This window comes from Macaca nemestrina, chromosome 11 (genome assembly GCF_043159975.1).
Source record: "Macaca nemestrina isolate mMacNem1 chromosome 11, mMacNem.hap1, whole genome shotgun sequence".
NCBI lineage: Eukaryota > Metazoa > Chordata > Mammalia > Primates > Cercopithecidae > Macaca > Macaca nemestrina.
In genome coordinates, this window is record NC_092135.1 from 69,020,188 (window position 1) to 69,042,760 (window position 22,573).

The 22,573-nt window shown below is 37.3% G+C and overlaps 1 protein-coding gene across 4 annotated transcripts in view; it reads right to left on the reverse strand.

Moving 5' to 3' along the window:
- Positions 1-22,573, reverse strand: part of LOC105483250 (tousled like kinase 1) — a 168,083-nt gene that overhangs the window by 90,837 nt on the left and 54,673 nt on the right. For all 4 annotated transcript variants that reach the window (XM_071072923.1, XM_011744021.3, XM_071072924.1 and 1 more), the window contains exon 3: positions 298-369. In XM_071072923.1, coding sequence (XP_070929024.1) covers positions 298-369 — 72 coding nt within the window. The remainder of the gene's footprint in view (positions 1-297; positions 370-22,573) is intronic.

Consider the following 22,573-nt stretch of genomic DNA (forward strand, 5'->3'; position numbering starts at 1 on the left):
ACCACCTTCCTCTCACAGAATTATGAATGGCTAATAACTGTCTTCAGTAAGAATATATATTCATCATTCATTTACAAGTTCAGCTACATAACCAAAGAAACTGTATTTTCTTTCTAACGCCAAATGCAATCTTCAATCTGAATGTTGTGCTTCGTAAGGCAGAACAAAACATTCCTATAAGAAACTTTAAAAGCATTAACCTTTAGCAAAAGAACTGATGAAGAAACAAAAAACTAATTAAAACGGTGATTCCAGCTTTTACTTTAATAGCACGATATTTAAACTGAAATTACTTACCTCTGATTCTTTGTCACTTAAAGATCCCAAGCTTCCAAAACTGTGATTAGAGCTTTCGTTATTTGTTGAGGCCTGTTAAAGATTTTTTAAAAAGTAAAAATTAGGAGTAATTTTTTAAAGCACTGGAAGTAATTTTAAACAAACATATTACAAAGTACATAATCTATCTTCATAAGTAAAGTATAATTCCTTTAAACAAGGAAGCCAAATGAGGTAAAAATAAATACTAAATTCTTAACACTACAAATACTCTGAAAAGTTTTATCAAGTCAATAAACTTCCGCTGTGTTTTAGGAACTGACTTCTATTAGCTGGTTTTTTAAATCCCAGTTCAAAAGCAAAGGAATTGAGCCATTGTTAGAATGACAAGATCCCTAAAATTATTACCCAATGTATTAAAACCTAATGCTACCTTTGGCTGAAAGTATTATTTGGGCTCTTCAGGTCCCTTGACAATTATCAAATTCCATCACGTTTGAAACACACCTCTTTGCCTTTCTCCGTATTAACAAACTGTCTTTTTTTTTTTTTAATTTGTTTTAACTCGATCTCTTCAAAAAAATCTTTGACCATCTTGATTAATTGCTTTGCTCAAGAACTTCTCCATTTCCTTGACAGTATTTTTGAACTGTAACCAAGAAAAAAGAGCTAACATTCTGCAGCATGATGTCTGCTTTGTTTCCAATATGCTTCTATGATGCTTCTATGCTTCTGTGACTTTTTTGTACCATCAGTACATCAGATCAAAGTCTTCCAGAAATGCTTAGACAAGGAGGCTGACAGATTATGGCATATATGTCAAAGATGAGGCAAGAATTAACATTACATACAGGCAAGCCAATTGATATCCTCATGTTTCACCTCCACTTGTAACAGGAGTGGCTGCTAATCCTACTATTAACAGGTTGCAAGTTGGACTATAATTATATAATTGAAATTAGATTAATTTCCAAAGTGACAACTCTGAGCCACTGCATACATGCCCAGTACTATGCTGGATACTGTAAAAGCTGCTGTCAACAAAGGATAGCACTTGAACTAATTACAATTCAAGTAGTACTGGGAATAAGTTATAATCTAATTAGGGCAAGATTATCAAATTTGAAACCGCAACAATTAAGAAGTAACACATTAGAAAGATTCTAGGACAATAAGGGCAGTGGCAAAGTGTTTGAGCATCTGTAAATACCCACCAAAATAATGTATAAAACTAAATAGTAAACCAAAAACCCATGGGCAACATTTACAACAAAACTAGATGACAAAAATCTCCATGAATCCCCCTCAAAACAGCAGATTTAAACAAGTCAACAACAACCATAGATAATGTATGGTATCATTATCAATATGGGAGGAAACAGAAACAGATGTCTGATAACCGAAAACAAAAGACACCTAAAACAGCCAACAAGTAGGTACAGAAGCTAGGTTAACTTAAGTACAGAAGGGTTTTGCACTTTCAATTAGTGACTTAAGAGGGAGGAGTCCACGGTTACGTCTAAGAAGTGAGAGCAGTCTGGCCTCTACGAATCCTTGAAACTGATCTTTACATAACAGGGTGGTACAATGAGTATAAATTACTGGGTGTGGAATGAAAATTGAGTACTAGATAGGTACAATTACAATAATGGAAAGAGAATATTCAGATAAAGCAGGGAGGGAAGGTCACCTGGCAAACTCAGAAAGCAAATGCCACAGTTTTGAAGCATGCCTAAAAACAGCAGTAGAGAAAGCCCTGTAAGAAAAGCCATCCTGAACCACACCTGCTACACTTAAGTAAAGTAGGCAAAAGAAAATTATGTAGGTCATAAAGGTATAAGAAAAAAGAAAGTAAGATACAGAATAACATCCAGATAATAAAAGCATATCAGAAACACACATCCACAAAATAGGTAAAAACTGTAACCTACTATTTTAAAATGAGCTAAAAGATATTACGAAAATGACTCAAGACATGAAGCAACTATATAAATCGGATTTCAAAAAACCGGAAATAAGGTAACAGAACTCAAGAAAGCATTAAAAATAAAAGAAAAAGTTTCAGAAATAAAAAGTAAATCTGAATGAACCCAAGAGCAAATATATACAGTAGATAATGCTTTAAAAGATAACTAGAAGGCGAAAAACAGCAACATTTTTGAAATCAAAAGAAATGAAGAGATAAAAAGGATTTGAGAGTAAGCAACAGCTGATGAAGCAACAAAGATCAATATACAGATAACAGAAGACCCTAAAAACTACTAAAGCCAGAAAACAGTAAAAACTGTAATTCAAGAAAATGTTTCTGATGGCTGGGCACGGTGGCTCATGCCTGGAATCCCAGCACTTTGGGAGGCCGAAGTGGGCGGATCACCTGAGGTCAGGAGTTCGAGACCAGCCTGACCAACATGGTGAAACCCTGTCTCTACTAAATATACAAAATTAGCCAGGCATGATGGTGCACACCTGTAATTCCCAGCTACCTGGGAAGCTGAGGCAGGATAATCACTTGAATCTGGGAGGCAGAGGTTGCAGTGAGCCAAGATCACACCACTGCACTCCAGCCTGGGCAACAAGAACAAAACTCCATCTCAAAATAAAAAGAAAATAAATGTCTCTGACATTTTCAGTAGTCAGGCTCTTGTTGTCAGTTGTTGTTCTTTAAATGTTCAATTAAAAAAACTGAAATTACTGACAGAGCACCATGCACACCTAAGAATAACAACCCAGAAAGCGAACATCAAAGGCAAACACTTTATGCGAGAAGAAAATGGAGTGACATAAGCTATTCAAGGAAAGAAAACAAAAGCAAAGTGTTTTATATTTAGTAAAATCTATTTTAAGCACATGGAAAGCATAGATAAACGGTTACCAAAACTGCAAGCAATTAGGGAATCCTGCTCCCATGAGCCTTTCCTAAAGAATCTACTATAGAACAAGCTTAAGACAACCAAATGAATAGTTTATCAGTCTAAGAACTGAAGGCAAGCAATAATATGACCTATTGTTGATCAAGATTAAATGATAATGACAAGGGAGAGGATATAATAGTTAATGACTAAATGCATACAGTATTCTTAAAACTAGGGGATGGAAAGCATATACAAAATAACTGTTTTCAGTACCCACTTTGTTCATTGTGCTAATGTTATTTTGAGACCACTATGTGTGTGAAATACAGAATAAGGTAAAATAATTGAGGGATATCCAATTCTATCCTCTGCTTTATATCTTCGAGAATCATAATTCATAGTATAAAGATGCATATGAAAAAAACCTTATAATCCTGAGTTTGAACTGGAAATATCAATAAAAATTCAGGAAATATTTTTATCTTTTAAAACAAACAACAAAAATACAAGTAGGCAGGTAGATGAATAACATTCCACCACCAGTAAAAACAGAATACCTTATTTTCTACAGATAACTACAAATTCTGGAAAAAAAAGATTTAAAAAAACAACCACCCAAACCAAAAGTAGGCAGAATCTAAGTACAAGACAACACTTAGAAGAAGGGAACAGAGGCCGGGTGCAGTGCCTCACGCCTGTAATCCCAGCACTTTGGGATGCTGAGATGGGCAGACTTCTTGAGGTCATGAGTTCAAAACCAGCCGGGCCAACACGGTGAAACTCGTCTCTACTAAAAATACAAAAAATAGCCGGGTGTCGTGATGCATGCCTGTAATCCCCGCTACTAGGGAGTCTGAGGCAGAACTGCTTGAACCTGGGAGACAGAGGTTGCAGTGAGTAGAGATCGCACCACCATATTCCAGCCTGGGCAACACAGCAAGACTCTGTCTTTAAAAAAACAAAAACAAAAACAAAAAAAGGAAGAAGAGGAAGAAGAAGGGAATAGATCTAGGTAGGTTTCCTGTTTTTACAGCTTTTGCTGAGGGGAAGGTCCCAGAGATCAAAGCTGCACAGACAGCAGTTGAAACCAAGATCAAAATCTGTAGTCTTACTGGCTTGAAAAACAAGTTTCGAGCTTCCAAAGAGGCTGCAAAGTAAGGAGGGATATGCTGGAAAATAAAGATCCACAAAGGGAGAGTCCCAAATTCTGCATATTAACTCTGCCTACTTCTCTGGCTGGTCAGTGATCTATGAAAAAACGGAGCAGACGATAAGCAGCCTAGATAAAACAACTAACAGGGATGTCAGTGCTGCCCTCTGCAGGGAAACATAGTTTAAATTTCAGTCTAGCCAAGTTAACTGCCTCCTAACACAAAGAAAAATAAAAAACAGTCTCCAAAGTCACTGTAATGTGTCATTCACAGTGTGCAGGATATAATAAAAATTTGTAACCATATGAAGAAACAAGAAAAAGTTACCCACACTCAAGAGGAAAAACAATCAATAGATACTAACCATGAAGTAACACAGATTTGGAACCAGCAAATAAATACCATAAAGCAGCTAATGTAAGTAGTTCAAACGACAAGATTGGAAATTTCAGCAGAAAAATAAAAACTGTAAAAAGAGCTGAATGTAAATTCTACAACTGAAAATTTCACTCTCTAAAACAGAAAACTTACTGAATGGACTTAACAGAAGAATGGAAAAAGACAGTACTGAAGATAGGTCAAGAGAAATTACTCAAACTAAAGAACAGAGAAAAAAATACTGAAAAATACTGTCTGTTGGACACCATGAAGCAGTCTAATACACATGTAACTGGAATCATAAAATGAGAAAAAGCAGCAGAAAAAAAAATTTTTTGAAGAAATGACAGCCAGAAAAATCCCAAAATTTGGCAAAGATATTAATTTATAGATTGAAGAGCTCACTCAATCTCCCAAGCAGGATAAGTACAAAGAAAACCACACCTAGGCACATCACAGTCAACTGCTGAAAACCAAAGATAAAGAAAACAGTTCTTGAAAGCAGCTGGAGAAAGGACACATGAGAACAAAAAGGGATAAAAGTAACTGCTGACTTGTCATCATAAATGCTGGAGGCCAACTTTACTATCTGGAAATAGTGAGCTAGAAGAACTCCGTACTAAGATGCATAAGGCACAGCTGAGAAAACAGAGAAGGTTAAGTAGAAAGTCTACATTAAAGAGACCCTTAGGCCCCTTTCTTGTTCTCAATTCTAAAAAGTTAGCAGCCAAGCTTTTACTCCACAGGTATGAAATGATAAAATCTCTCTCTGAGAGATTTTATAAATCCCTCATAAGTCCTTCAGAGAAATGACCTAACTAGATCATCCTACAGCGAAATCCATCTATGGCTGGGTATGGTGGCTCACACCTATAATCCCAGCACTTTGCAGGGCTGAGGTAGATGGATGGCTTAAGCCCAGGAGTTTGAGACCAGCCTGGGCAACATGGGAAACCCTGTCTCTACAGAGGAAAAAAAAAAATTAGCCAGATGTGGTAGCAGGTACCAGTAGTCCCAGCTACTCAGGAGTCGAATGTAGGATGATCACTTGAGCCCAGGAGGTAGAGGCTGCAGTGAGCTGTGATAGTGCCACTGCACTCCAGTGAGTGGGGGAGTGAGACCCTGTATCAAAAACACCCCCAAAAACAAAACCAATCCATCAGTCAGTAAACCCTGCCTAGTTACACAAAGTTTCCAATAAGTGTTTAAGGGCTTAATGCATAGATGTGAACAAATTCCAACATCACTCAAAAAATTCTTCCAGAACTGGAAAGCATGTTTCTGGATTAGAAAGACACATTTTTAAAAAATCAAGCACAATGGCTTAAAGAAAACCAAACCAAGATACATCAGAATAAATAATTTTAAATTCTAGAGACAAACACAAGCTCCTAAATAAAAGCTTCCAGGGAAGAACAAATAGAGTATTTACAAAGAATCAGGAATCCGAATGGTATTGGAGTGTGCAACAGTAACATTGGAAGCTAGAAGACAATGGAACGATGCCTTCAAAATTCGGAGAAAATGATTTCCAACCTAGAATCCTATCCGTCAGATACACTAAAAACAAAGGGGGAGGAGGAAAACATGCAAGGTCTCAAAAATTTCACTACCCATATATCTTTCCTCAAGAAGCAACCAGGGAATCTGCTCCATGAAAAACAAATAAATAAACCAAGAAAGAGAAGACATGGAATACAGGAAATAGCTCAAACACAAGACAGACACAAAAGTCTCCCTGATCCTATGATGATCTTGGCTCCCTGCAAACTCCACTTCCCAGGCTCAAGTGATTCTGCCTCAGCCTTCTGAGTAGCTGGGATTACAGACATGTGCCACCATGCCCAGCTACTTTTTGTACTTTTGGTAGAGACATGGTTTCGCCGTGTTGGCCAGGCTGATCTCAAACTCCTGGCCTCCCAAAGTGTTGGGATTACAGGAGTAAGACACCACATCTGGCCTGGCTTTTGAAATTATGAACATGAATGCTGTGTCTTTCCTTCTTGATTTCCAGGAATTCTTTCCATATGTGGGACACGAATCTATGGTTTGCCTTTTCACACTTTACCATGTCATTTCAACGTAGTTACATTTATCAAATGTTTTTCTTCTTGGCTACTGCCTTTTGGAACCTATTTACGAAATCTCTGCCAATCCAAAGTCATGAAGATAGTCTATTCATTTTATTAAAGTTTTATTGTTTTACCTTTCCCATTTAAATCTACAATTTACCTGAAATTGACTTTTGTATCATGGTAAGAGTTCAAAGTGAAGAGTTATTTATTTTCCCTTATAGATATCCAATGGATACAGCACATCTGTTGTAACAATCAACTGTTTCCCACTGCACTGCAATATCACCTTTGTCATAGATCAAGTTACTATTTACAGATGGGTCTACTGCTGGACTTTATTCTCTTTCATTGGTCTATTTTTCTATTCATGTCAATATCATACTGACTTAATGACTAACTTTCTCTTTATTTTTTAAGACACCAGGTCTTCCTCTGTCACTCAGGCTGGAGTGCAGTGCAGTGGCATGATCATAGTTCACTGCACCCTCGAACTCCTGGGCTCACATGATCCTCCCGTTCAGCCTCTTAAGTAGCTGGGAGTACAGGCACAAGCCACCATGCCTGGTTTAATTTTACCAATAATATCAAGAAATATTCTTGATATATAGTAGCATAATTCCCCCAGCTCTGTTATTGTCCTTTAAGGCTGCCTGGACCATTCTTGGTCTTTACATTTTTATATAATTTTGGAATCAGCTTGTTAATTTCCACCCTCCCCAAAATCCTGCTGGGATTTTAATTGGTATTGCAGTGAAGCTATAAATCGATTTAGTAAGAACTAACAGCTTTATAACACTGAGTCTTCCAATTTTTGAATATTGCATCTCATTTAATAAGGCCTTCTTTGACTTCACTGTTTTAGTTTTCAGTGAAGATATCTTGAGTATCTTTTGTCAGATTTATTTCAATTTATATTTTTATTGTAAATATTTAATAACATTTATATTAGCAATTTTTAATATTGTTGTATATGGTATCTCTCTAAAACTTCATTTTCTACTTTATACTTATTTGTTGTTGATATGCAGAAATATAACTGATTTTAATATATGATTTATAATCAATGACCTTAACTAATTTACTTATTAGTTTTAATTATTTGTAGATTCCTTGTGATTTTTCTCTAGGTCATAATCATGTTATAGGGATAATCTTACATCACTGTGTTCAGTTTGTGAACATTCACTGAGTATACTTATGATTTGTGATTATCCTAAATATACTGAGGAAGAGAACTACTTATCGCCTATGCTATTTATTTGAATGGTTTCTTTGCTACAAAGTCATCAAACCCTTGGGATTGTCCTAGGTATTCATTTTTTTAAATCATGTATTTAAAAAAGTTAAATCTCAGTATTAATTCTTGGGAGACTAAAGCTGGTAATATTTCCCCACAGATAAGCACTCATTTATTCTTAACGCTTTTTACGCCAGAATTCATTCTCTATCAATAAAAAATATCTTTCCTAGCTCCACTGTAAGTTCTTTTATAAGGCTTTTATTGGTAATGTTGCCAAAAGTTTGGTAAAAAGAACAATATTTAAACTAGCAAACACAATAGTTTTTTACTAAGAAACTATTAAAATTAAATTGAAAATTAATTTCCTCAGTTGCACCAGCCATATTTTAAGTCCTCAGTAGCCACATGTGGCCAGTGGCTACATATTAGGCCACACAGATGTAAAAGATGGCCATCATATCAGAAACTTCTATTGGACAGAGTTGCTATAAGATAGGGGGTCAGCAAACTATGGCCCTCTGCCTGGTTTTTATATAAAGTTTTACTGGAACAAAGCCATACTCACTTGATTACATATGGTATATGTCTGCTTTAGTACTAATATGGCAGAGCTGAGTTGAGTAGTTTTGATAGAGATCACATGACCTATAGATATTTAGCTACCTGGCACTTTACAGAAAAAGTTTGCCAACCTCTGCCACAGACCATACGAAAATCACAAAAACCAGTGCTTGAGTTCAATGCTTGAGAGGAGCTAAAGGCGTTAAGAGGGAATATTATATTTCATCAATAGATGCCCCCATCTAACCAGACATAATCTAGTATAAACATTCCTTGTGGCCGGGCGCGGTGGCTCAAGCCTGTAATCCCAGCACTTTGGGAGGCCGAGACGGGCAGATCACTAGGTCAGGAGATCGAGACCATCCTGGCTAACACGGTGAAACCCCGTCTCTACTAAAAAGTACAAAAAACTAGCCAGGTGAGGTGGTGGGTGCCTGTAGTCCCAGCTACTTGGGAGGCTGAGGCAGGAGAATGGCGTAAACCCGGGAGGTGGAGCTTGCAGTGAGCTGAGATCTGGCCACTGCACTCCAGCCTGGGCGACAGAGCAAGACTCCGTCTCAAAAAAACAAAACAAGAAACAAACAAACAAAACAAACAAACAAAAAAACAAACAAAAAAATTCCTTGTATCCCTAAAAAGCATTAACTGTCTTAAATTTGGGGTTTGAAAATCAAGTCTTATGATTCAGAACACAGTAAACATTTCCCATTTTAGGTATTCAACCTCCATTCCAATTTCATGACAGCAACACAGTTTCTTTTTTGACAACCATCCTGTCCTTGTATTTTTGGTAGGACTGGAAATCAACCTGCCCAGCAACTATAGAAATTCTAAGGAGGGTCCCCTTCTCCCATACATAATCTTTACTCATACTTATAATCAAGAAACAAAGGGGAAAATCGATCAACTCTCTTCTCCAGAAGTTTGAATCTCAAAGGAATGATATAATAAGCATGGGATGGAGGTGGGAGTGTCTTTTTTTTTTTTTTTTAATCCACTGGAGATCCCACAATGAAAAGGATGGGCAGTTCCTGCTGCTTAGTCACCCAAGGTTGCCCTGGTTCCTGTACAACTGTGGTTTTCCAGGCCTCCAAACCATTCTGTGAATTGCCTGATACTGGATCAATAACTTCCCTTCTTTGCTTAACGTAGCTAGAGAGCTGGGGTTTTTTTCTGCCAAAGAAAAAAAAATCCAAATTATTCTGGCAAAAAATCTGGGGTGGACAAAAGTAGAAAACGAACTCAAACATCTTAAAGAAGACTGGTCCATCAATGACATTCACTTTCACACTACATATTTTGACTATGACCAGCTATAGGCAAAACTGTAAAACGGAAGTTTTGGTTACCATCCATATTCTTATCAGCACCACCACTAATGGTTCTCTGTAGTTGTCAATTAATTCTAAATATTAATCAAAGTGTTCAGATTTTAGCTTGTAGCTGCCATCTCCCCAAATATCTCTTTAGTTAACTAATATCCCAAAATATCCATTTGCTATGCCAATAGATTTAATTAGAATGCTTCCTATTTTAACATGTTTTTTGAAATGTGGGTTTAACCTGCAAACTGTTAAGACCACCCTCCTACCCCCATGGACAAAATGATGAATATGTCCACCCGGAAGTTCCCAAACTATGCTTGCTCTTCTGTGGTTACTACTGGAACAGACTAAAAGCATCTGAGGGCAAGGATTTTGTCCTCTGTCTACAAACCAAGGACCCTAAATGGAACCTTACACACAAGTACTTTAAAATATATGCTGAGGAAATGAAGCAACTAGATGGGTATATTATTTTTCATGTGATGTTAACAGGTTAGAAGTTAGGAAAATTAGTAAAATAAACAGATACTGGCCTTATTTTCAGTTCCAAAGAGCTTGCTGATACTGGGCAGTGCTAAGAAGATAATATTAAAGCAAGTCCAGATGAACCACATGACTCCATGCAAACTCTTAAATGCAATTCAAAAATTTCCCCTAGTAATCTTAAAAATATATGCCAGTCTCAAAATTAGCCTCCTACTGCCTGACTCTCCAGATTTTCTGAATCAGGATACACTGTTTTGATTTCTTATAGTAGAAGTATTTCATTCCCCCAAAATTGAGCACATAACTACACAGAAGACACAGAGCTAAGTGCTGAGATCACTAAAATATGCCACACAGTCCTTTGTCCTCAAGAGCTTAATAGTCAAGTAAGAAACAAATAATTAAAATATGATGGGAAAAATTTTGTCTAGGTACACATAGGTGTTGAAGAGGGACACAGGAGGTCCACCAGATTTGGATTTGGGCAATCAGATGGAAAGAGGTAATCAGAGAAACATCCTTAAAGTGATACCTGATCTGACCTTGACATTCAAATAGTGATGCATCTGATGAAAAGAAAGGGCATACGGGTATGTTCAAAGGAAAGATGTGAAAAACCATATCCATTTAGGGAACCACAAATAGGTTGTTATGAGCAAAGTACAATGTGAAGAAAAGATGGAAGGTGGGGCATGAAATTGGGCTACAGTGGTAAGGCAGGAATCAGAAAAATGTCAGGTAATTCGAATTTCAACTTAAAAACTACGTGAAACCATTAAAAAAAATTCTAAGCAACACCTTCTTAATACCACTGTTAACAAGGCTAGGAGAATCAATAATTTAGAGTAGGTAAGTAAGATCAGGCCTGCTTTTCTGGTCAAATCTATGGTGAAGAATGTCCATAGGGCTACATAAAGGTAGATCTGACAGAGACTTAAGTTGATCACTTCTGCATAACGAGAAGACTCCCCCTATCCACCTGTCCCATGCTGCTCTAGATGCCACCTGATTGTAGCCAACACCAGGAGTAAGAGAAAGGAACACCTGTAAACCTCACCACCAACCAATCTACCACTACCGAGAAGACCACCAGCCTAACCAGAATGGATGCTGTGGCAAGAAAACCTTACAGGTAATTTAAGGAGCCTAACTAGCTTGCAAGGGAGAGCCCCAGTCAAACACAGAATAGGTGGCTCAACTGGAGGAGAAATTAAGGTCAAGCAGAAATAGATCTTTAATAAGTATATTATTTGAATTTTAAAGTAAATATAATTAGAAATAAGAGAGTTGACAGTGAAACACAATTGCAAAAATTTAAATTCAGTAAAGAGTAGGGGCAGAAACACTGCTAGAAATGAAATTAGTAAACTAGAAAATGAACTAGAATCATCCCATAACATCAAAATACGAAGAAATTAAAATCATGAGTTAAAACAATAGATACAAAGGACATATCTATTGGATCTACCATGAAAATAACTGGTTTTCAGAAGGGAGGAAACAAATTAAGAAAAAAAATCAAATATTAAAGAGAAAACTTCCCTGAGCTGAAGAAAAATTAAAAACTAGAAGACACCAAAAATGGTATCTATAAACTACTGAGATACTATGAGAAAGCAAAAGAAAGACATTTTCAAACACACAAACTCAAAACATGGCAGCATGTATTCAAGAATGCTTAAAAGATTGACACTGTAAGGGCAAGCAATACCCTCAAACTAAATTTTCTTTTTTTCTTTTTTTTCGAGACAGAGTTTTGCTCTTGTTGCCCAGGCTGGAGTGCAATGGCACGATCTGGGCTCACTGCAACCTCCAACTCCCGGGTTCAAGCAGAGGCTCATTACAACCTCCAACTTCCAGGTTCAAGCGATTTTCCTGCCTCAGCCTCCAGAGTAACTGCGATTACAGGCATGCACCACCACGCTCGGCTAATTTTGTATTTTTAGTAGACAGGGTTTCACCATGTTGGTCAGGCTGGTCTTGTACTCCTGACCTCAGGTGATCCACCCGCCTCAGCCTCCCAAAGTGCTGGGATTACAGGCATGAGCCACCACGCCTGGCCTCAAACTAAATTTTCTAAAGGGGGTGAAGAGGGTAGCAGATACAGGTTTATGTATGACTGTCATAAAGATTTGCTACAAATGACAAATATGTAGAAATTAAACAACACACTTCTAAATAACCAATAGGCCAAAGGATAAATCTCAAGAGAAACTAGAAAAAAACTTTGAGATGAATGAAAACAAAACCACTGCATATCAAAACATATGAGATATAGTTAAAGTAGTGCTTAGAGGGAAAATTGTCTACATTCAAAAAGAGATCGCGAATCAATAACCCAACCGTCTACCCAAAAAACACTAGAAAAAAGAAAAGCAAACTAAAACCAAAGCAAGGAAAAATATATATCACAGCAGAAACAAATGAAACAGAGAAAAGAAAAACAATAGAAAAAAAAAATCAATGAAACCAAAAGTTGGATCCTTGAAAACAAAATTGACAAATCTTTAGCAAGTCCTACCAAGACCAAAAGATGGAAGACTCAAATTACTACAATCAGAAATGAAAGAGCTCATGTTATTACTGACTTATAGAAATAAGAATTACAAGAGAATATAATGAAAAGTTTCATGCCAACAAATCATATAACCAAGATGATATGGACAAATTCCTAGAAAGACACAAGCTACCAAAAATGATTCTAGAAGATATAAATATCCTCAACAAAACACTAGCAAACCAAATTCAACACCACATTAACAGGATCATCATACACCAAGATCAAATGAAACTTATTCTTGAGATGCAAGGGTGGTTCAACATACATAGTCAATAAATATGCCACACCACATTAACAGAATGAAGAATAAAAATCATATAATCATCTCAGTAGATACAGAAAATGCATCTGACAAAATTCAACATCCTTTCATGATTAAAAAAAAAACCTTTCAACATCCTTTTGTGATTAAACTCTCAATAAACTAGGTATAGAAGAACTGCACCCAACATAATAAAGGCAATAAATGATAAGCCCACAGCTAATTTCATACTCAAGGATGAAAAGCTGATAGCTTTTCCTCTAAGATCTGGACAAGACAAGTAAGTAAGCCCATTCTCACCACTTCTATTCAATATAGTACTGGAAATCCTACCCAGAGCAATCAGGCTAAAGAAAAAAAAAGAATACAAGCCATCCAAGTCAGAAAATAAATAAAATTATCTCTTTTTGCAGATAACATAATTGTGTATATGGATAACCCTGAAGATTCCAACAAGAAACTATTAGAGTTAGCTAAACTAATTCAGTAAAGTTGCAAGATACAAAATCAATATATAAAAATCAGTTGTGGAAGGGCATGGTGGCTCATGCCTGTAATACAAGCATTTTGGGAGGCCAAGCTGGGAGGACTGCTTCGGGCCAGGAGTTCAAGACCAGCCTGATCAACATAGCGAGACCCCATGTCTATAAAAAATAAAATAAACTTACACTTCCATTTATAATACCATATAAAAACCTAACAAAAATTTCAGAATAAATTTAATCAGCCCAGATGCGGTAGCTCATGCCTGTAATCCCAGCACTTTGGGAGGTCAAGGCAGGTGGCTCATTTGAGGCCAGGAGTTCGAGACCAGCCTGGCCAACACAGTGAAACTCCATCTCTACCAAAAAATACAAAAATTAGCCAGGCGTGGTGGCAGGCGTCTGTAGTCCCAGCTACTCAGGAGGCTGAAGCGGGAGAACTGCTTGAACTCAGGAGGCAGAGGTTGCAGTGAACCAACATGGCACCACTGCACTCCAGCCTGGGTGACAGAGCAAGACCCTGTCTTTAAAAAAAAAAAAAAAAAAAACCAAGGAGGTGAAAGATCTATAAAATAAAAACTATAAAGCTGTTGAAAGAAATTGAGGACAATACAAACAGAAAGATATCCTGTTTTCATGAATTGAAAGAATTAATACTGTTTAAATGTCTATGCCATCCAAAGTGATCTAGAGATTCAGTGTAATCCTAATAAAATTCCAATGGCATTTTTCACAGCAATAGAAAAAACAACCCTAAATTTATGTGTAACCTCAAAAGAACCCAAAGAGCCAAAGCAAAACTGAGTAAGAACAAAGCTGGAGGCATCACAGTACCTGATTTCAAAATATACTACAAAGTAATAATAATCAAAACAGTATGGTACAGGCATAAGAAATTTTTTTGAAATTTGGTCCAAAGTGTGGCAGTGTGGGAAGTAAGGTCTAGTGAAAGGTGCTTGCATTATATCTCCCTCATGAACGGCCTGGTGCGACTCTTGCAGTAATGAGTGAGTTCTTACTCTGGCAAGACTGGATTTAGTTCCAGCAAGAGCACGTTGTTACAAAGTAAGGTTCCCCCTCTCCAGTCCCTCTTCACACATATCCACTTCCCCTCTGGCCTTCTGTAATATGAGGCAGTATAAAACCCCTCACCAGAAGCCAAGGCCATGCCCTTGAACCTCTCAGCCTGCAGAGCCAAGAGCTAAATAAACCTCTTTCTTTATAAACTGCCCAGTCTCTGGCATTCTGTTATGGCAACACAAGCAGACCAATACAGGCTATAATTTAAAAAGACAATAATAAGTGTTGACAGGGATGTGGAAAAAGTGGAACTCTTATGCATTGCTGGATTGCTGGTAGGAATATAAAACGGTGTGGCTATTTTGAAAAGGAGTTTGACAGTTCCTCAAAACATTAAACATAGAGTTAATATAGAATCAGCAATTTCACTCCTATCTATATACCTAAGAGAACCTAAAAAATATGTCTACACAGAAGTTTCTAAGAGTATTCATAACAGTTCATAACATTTACATCAAAAAAATGGAAACAACCACTCAAATGTCCAACAACTCACAAAAGAACAAACAATATGTGGCACATCCATATAATGGAACATTCTGTCATATAATGGAATGAGTACAAGACATAGTATAACATCTGTGAACCACGAGAACATTATGCTAGGTTTTAAAAGCCAGGCAAAGGCCAGGCGCAGTGGCTCACACCTGTAATCCCAGCACTTTGGGAGGCTAAGGTAGGTGGATCACGAGGTCAGGAGTTTGAGACTAGACTGACCAACACGGTGAGACCTTGTCTCTACTAAAAATACAAAAATTAGCCAGGCTCAGTGGTATGCACCTGTAATCCCAGCTACTCAGGAGGCTGGGGCAGGAGAATTGCTTGAACCCAGCAGATGGAGGTTGCAGTGAGTCAAGATAGCACCATTGCACTCCAGCCTAGGCAACAAGAGTGAAACTCTGTCTCCAAAAAAAAAACAAACAAACAAACAAAAAAACCCCAGGCACAAAATATCTCATTTGTATCACTCCATTTATATAAAATGTCCAGAAAAGGCAAATCCAGAGATACAGAAAGTAGACTGGTGGTTGCCACGTGATGCAGTGTAGGATAGGGAAGAAGGAAAGTTGCTGCTAATGTTTGTGTGTTTCAGTTTTGGGGTAATAAAAATGTTTTAGTTTGACAGTGGTGATGGTTGCATAAAAAAGTGAATACATTAAAAAGCATTAAATATGTTAAATGAGTCATTTTTATGGTATGTTAATTACATCTCAATAAAAGTGATTCTAAAAGTTCACATTAGTGGAGGGAAATCAGAAGGAAAAAAGCTCAACAAAATACAGTATATAGTCATTCATACAAACAGTATGACTGCGAGCACACATACACAGACTTGAAGTCTTCAAAAGAATAGATTTTTTTTTAAAACACCCATGAGACATTGTTTTAAGAAATATAAAAGCAACACAGGCACATAAGAAGAATTTCAATCATTACAGAAAGATAATTTCTCCTTCCCACATCAGTCCCACCACTGAGAGGAATGACTTGTTTAAAAAATGTTTTTAATTAATTTTTGAATAGGCAATGTAAACAGGCTACTGTGGTTTCTTTCTTACTGTCTTCCTAGAGTCTCTATTTCTATACAAGCAAATTAAATATATATTCTTTGGTTCCTCCCTTCTTACTCAAAGATAACATTATACAGACTGCATTGCATATTTTTCTCTTAATATATCTTGGAGACATTTCCAAATCAAAACATAGATAGTGTCTTCGTTCCTTTTTTTCTTTACTTCCTTTCTTTCAAACAGGTGCAGAGTAATCTACTGTATGTACCAGAATCCAGTAAATCCTCAATTGACCCTGCCATGGAAAATGAAGAATTTATCTAGCATCACAGTTTCTCCTTCTTTCTGACACATTTAGTTATATTTTTTATTTTTAATTCTTCAAATGGTTGCCTTACCTTAGAGTAATATATTTTTTTCTTTAAGTTCAAACTGTGTGTAATGACTCCTCATTATGTAAAATAAGAAAATATATCCTTAACTTCTCCCAACATGACAACTACACAATAAGTTTACATCATTACAGTTTTTAACATTTACCCTTCTTTCCATCTGAGAGTCACAAATTCATATGCTAGCAGGGTCTGGCAAGTAAATAAACAGGTGAAACAGGCTTAGGGTAAAACAACAGTCAAAATCTAAAAGAATTATTTAAAATTCCTCATTCTAACTGTGTTTTAATAAATTCACTATGTTATTTCTAGAACGGTTTGATACATAAAAATTTTAACTGCCTTATCTTCTTTGTGGAGACTTAGTCCTTAAAAAACATCTATCATTATACCATTCAAGGTTTTTGCCTTTGAAAAATGCTTTATTTGCTATTCATTCATGCATTCAAAAATATTCATTGAGGGCCTTGGTTCTGTTGTAGATGCTAGGGATACAGCAGTGAAAAAAACAGACTCAAGTCCAAGTGCTCATGGAGTTTCCATTACGAGAAGGGAAAGAGAATATAAACAAACATATAAATTTTAGTTTTACCTACACAATCAGTAAGTTGTAGTATTACAGAAAAGAAGTGGAAAAACTAAGGGGCAGTGACAAAAGTATTATCTCACATAGAAGGGTGAGATAAGGCCTCTTTGAAGAGGGGAAATTTGAATGAAGTCAGCGAGAAGTGTGTTTGAGGCAAGTGGCAAATAAGCCAGTGTGGGTGCCATGGTGGGGCAGTTGTTAGCCTAAGGCCAGATCAAAAGGCCTCTTGATTTAGACGAAGGCCTTCTGATCTATGCAGAGCACAGTGAAGACACTGAAGTTTATTTGAAATGCAATGGGAAGTTTGGGGAAGGTTCTGAGTTAAGAAAAAAATTGATCTCAAATTTATATTTATATATATGTATATACATGTGTGTGCTTGTGTATTTTATATATATACATATATATATATATTTGAAACAGAAGTCATACTCTACCACCCAGGCTAGAGTGCAGTGGCGCAATCTTGGGCAATCTTGGCTCACTGTAATCTCTGCCGCCTCCTGGGTTCAAGCAATTCTCCTGCCTCAGCTTCCCAAGTACGTGGGATTGCCGGTGCATCCCACCATGTCCGGCTAATTTTTTGAGAATGGGGTTTTTCCATTTTGGCCAGGCTAGTCTTGAACTCCTGGCCTCAAGTGATCCGCCTGCCTCGGCCTCCCAAAGTGGTGGGATTACAGGCGTGAGCCACTGCAGCTGGCCTCAAATTTATATTTAATTGTACTTTATTTTTCTTTGTGATTATCTGAGATATTTTCTTTCCAGGTATTTCCAATGTTCATCATTTTTTAAGGGATGTTTCTTGTTAATAGCTTATAGATGGAGTCTCATTTATTGTGTTAATACATACCTGGCTTTATTGCTTCCATCTTATATAACAGCAGATAAAAATGAAATATTTTCGTTTTTTCTCTTTCTCCTTCTCTTTTGTTGAATTACATTTCTTTATATTCCTCCTTCTACATTCTATTCCAGCAATTTAAAAGTTCTATGTATAGCAGATGACATGAATTCATATATAGAAAACCTTAAAAGCTTCACCAAAGAGCTGTGAGAACTGATAAATTCAGTAAAGCTGCAGAATACAAAATCAACATACACAAATTAGTAGCATTTCTATACACCAACAATGAACTAGCAGAAAAAGAAATCAAGAAAGGAATCCCTGGCTGGGAGCAGTGGCTCACGCCTGTAATCCCAGCACTTTGGGAGGATCACTTGAGGCCAGGAGTTGGAGACCAGCCTGGCCAACATGGTGAAATGCCGTCTCTACTAAAACTACAAAAATTACTTGGGCATGGTGGTGGGCACCTGGAGGCTGAGGAACGAGAACTGCTTGAACCTAGGAGGCAGAGGTTGCAGTGAGCCGAGATTGTACTTACTGCACTCCAGCCTGGGTCATAGAGTGAGATTTGTCTCCAAAAAAAAAAAAAAAAAGAAAAAAAAATTCCATTTATAAGAACTATGGGCTGGGCGCGGTGGCTCAAGCCTGTAATCCCAGCACTTTGGGAGGCCGAGACGGGCGGATCACGAGGTCAGGAGATCGAGACCAGCCTGGCTAACACGGTGAAACCCCGTCTCTACCAAAAAAATACAAAAAACTAGCCGGGCGATGTGGCGGGCGCCTGTAGTCCCAGCTACTCGGGAGGCTGAGGCAGGAGAATGGCGTAGACCCAGGAGGCGGAGCTTGCAGTGAGCTGAGATCCGGCCACTGCACTCCAGCCTGGGCGACAGAGCGAGACTTCGACTCAAAAAAAAAAAAAAAAAAAAGAACTATGAACAAACAAACAAAAATAGAAATAAAAGTAACCAATGAGGTAAAGGATTTCTACGAGGAAAATTATAAAACACTGAAGAAAAAAATTAAAGAGGACATAAAAAAATACAAAGACACCGCATGTTCATGAATTGGAAGAATACTCTGAAAATGACATACTACCGAAAGTCATCTACAGATTCAACGCAATTCCTATCAAAATACCAATGACATTCTTCACAGAAAGAGAAAAAGCATTCTAAAATTCATATAAAACCACAAAAGACTCTGAATAGCCAAAGCAATACTGAGCTAAAAGAATAAAACTGGCGGCATCACACTACTGAACTTCAAAATATACTACAATGTTACAGTAAGCAAAAGAGCATGCTACTGCCATAAAAACAGACATAGATCAATGGAACAGAATAGAAGCCAGAAATAAATCTATGCATTTATGGCCGACTAATCTTCGACAAAGGCACTAGGAACATTAAAAACTGGATATCCATATGCAGAAAAATGAAACTAGCCCCTATCTTTCACTGTATACAAAACTCAACTCAAAATGGGTTAAAGATTTAAATATAAGATCCAAAACTAAGAAATTACTAGAAAAAACCTTAGAGGAAACACTTCAGGGCATTGATCTAGGTTAAGATTTTATGAAGAAGATCTCAAAAGCACAGGCAACAAAAGCAAAAATAGACAAATGGTATTTTCTCAAACTAAAAAGCTTCTTCACAGGAAAGGAAACAATCATAAAGTGAAGAGACAACCTGCAGAATGGAAGAAAGTGATTGGTAAACTATTCATCTGAGAAGGGAATAATATCCAGAATTTACAGGGAACTCAAACAACTCAACAGCAAAACAATAAATAATCCAATCTAAAAATGGGCAAAGACATTTCTTGAAAGAAGAACCACACAAAAACCATACAAATTTTAACAGGTATATTAAAAAATACTTGGCTGTGCACAGTGGCTCATGCCTGTAATCCCAGTGCTTTGGGAGGCCGAGGCGGGCAGACCACTTGAGGTTAGGAGCTTGAGACCAGCCTGGCCAACACGGTGAAATGCCATCTCTACCAAAAATACAAAAATTAGCTGGGCGTGGTGGCGTGCGTACTCCGGAGGCTGAGGCAGGAGAATCACTTGAAACCAGGGGCGGAGGTCGCAGTGAGCCCCGAGACTGTGCACTCCAGCCTGACAACAGAGCGAGACTCCGTCTCAAAAAAGAAAAAAAAAGACAAAAAATAACAAATACTAGCAAGGATGCAGAGAAAGGGAAACCCTCCTACACTGTTGATGGAAGTGCGAATTAGTATAGCCATTATGGAAAAAAATACGGAGGTTCCTTAAAAACAAGATAGAACTACCAGATCCAGCAATCCTACTACTGGGTATACCCAAAGGAAAGGAAATCAATATGCTGAAGAGATACCTGCATTCCCATGTTTACTGTAACATGATTCATAATAGCTGAAGTATGGAATCAATCCAAGTGTCCATCAACAGACAAATGGATAAAGAAAATCTGGTATACATACACAATGGAATACTATCTCATCATTAAAAAAATTTCTCTCATTCACAGCAACATTGATGAGCTTGGAGGACATTGTTAAGTGAAATTAGCCAGGCACAGAAAGATAAATACTGCATGTTCTCACTCATATGCAGAAACCAAAAAGGCTGATCTTATAAGTAGAGAACAGAATAGAGGTAGGGAAGAGTAGGCGGGAGGGGACAGCCAACAGTTGATTAATGAATATAAAAGTACAGCTGGAAAGCAAGAGTAAGTCCTAGTGTTCTATAGCACTATAGGAAGACTATAATTAACAACAATATATTGTATATCTTCAAATAGCTGGAAGAGCAGATTTTGAATGTTCCCATCACAAAGAAATGATAAATGTTTGAAGTGATGACAGATATGCTTGTTACCCTGATCTGATCATTACACATTGTCTATACATGTAATACCACACTGTACTCCATAAATATGTAAAATTATCAATTAAAAACAATAAAAGCAGAAAAACAAAAAATGAAGCTTCTATGTACAGTATCTGTTGCTTGTGCTCACTTTCTTGCTTTCAGCAAATATACTGCTCTAATTTTCTCTATGGATAAATCAATACTCCTAGATAAGGTATTTACCTTTCTCCCTGCCCCTCTCTCCTAGAGCACCGTGGCTACCAGCAATTTGATCCTTAGATTCTAGTTTTTACTTCCAAATTACAAACTCTTGATTATTAAAATCTATTATTAAAATTTGCCTAATAATACTGCATCTCACAAGCACATTATCATCATCACTCTAAACATTACAGGAGTCATTGGTCACAACTGTCATACATTCTGTAGCTTCACCCATATTTGCTCTTAAATCAATTTTTAAAATTACAACTTACCCAAAAGACAAAAGAGTAAAACCAACATTAATTCAGTATCTTCATCCAACATACACCTATACTCGAATTTCCCCTATTGTCACAAAAATGTCCTTTATAACTGTTTACCCCCAGTCCGGGAGCAAATCAGGATTCAGATTCACACACTACATCTGATTGCTATGTCTCTTTAGCCTCATTCAATCTACAACAATTCCATTTACCTCTCTTTGTTCTTTAAGGCACTGAATACTTTAATGAGTCCAGGCCAGTTGTCTAGCAGTGTCCCAGGAGTGTTGTCTCATAATTAAATTCAAATCAAATATTTCCAGCATTAAAAACAGAGGTGATTTGTGTAACTCCTACCGCACCACCTTAGGAGGCACATACAATGTCAGATTCTCTGAGATAATATGCCAATGAAAAGTCTGATCTTGATTATTATGGTGGTGAGAAATGGTGTCCATTTTAAACACATTTCTCTTTTGTAATAACTAATGGGGTAAAACATTAGGACTTTGTAAGTATACTGCTCTTGAAAACATTTTACTAAATGGTATTAGCATCCATTGATGATCCTTGCCTTAATAATTACATTGGGGATGCCAAATGATGAGTGTTCTGATTCTATATTGGCTGGCATTCTTCTAAGAGACTATTATGTATTATAACAACAAGCATAACTAGCACCTAGATGTTGGTTCCTAAGTACCATTATTCACTAAAATGAACCAGGAATCCTTGGAGAATGTCTGCTCATATTCAACGCAGAAATGGATGAGGTAAGCCAGAAATGTCTTGTGTCTGAAAACCAAAGACTGATAAAAGATCTCTAAAGTGACCATGTGAAGGAGTTTCCACTGGCCAAATTTGGGACAATCTGAGTTTCAAAGACAATAATGAATTATAACAACTGAATTAAAAAAAGGAGCTGGTCAGGCACAGAGGCTTATGCCTGTAATCCCAGCATTCTGGGAGGCCAAGGTGGGCAGACTGCTTGAGCCCAGGAGTTAAATGCCAGCCTGGGCAACATAGTGAGACTCATCTCTAAAAAAAATACAAAAAACTTAGCCAGGCATGGTGGCACTTGCCTATTGTCCAAGCTACTCAGGAGGCTTAGGCAAGAGGATCACTTGAGCCTGGGAGGCAGAGGCTGCAGTGAGCCAAGATTGTGTCACCACACTCCAGCCTGGGTGACAGAGT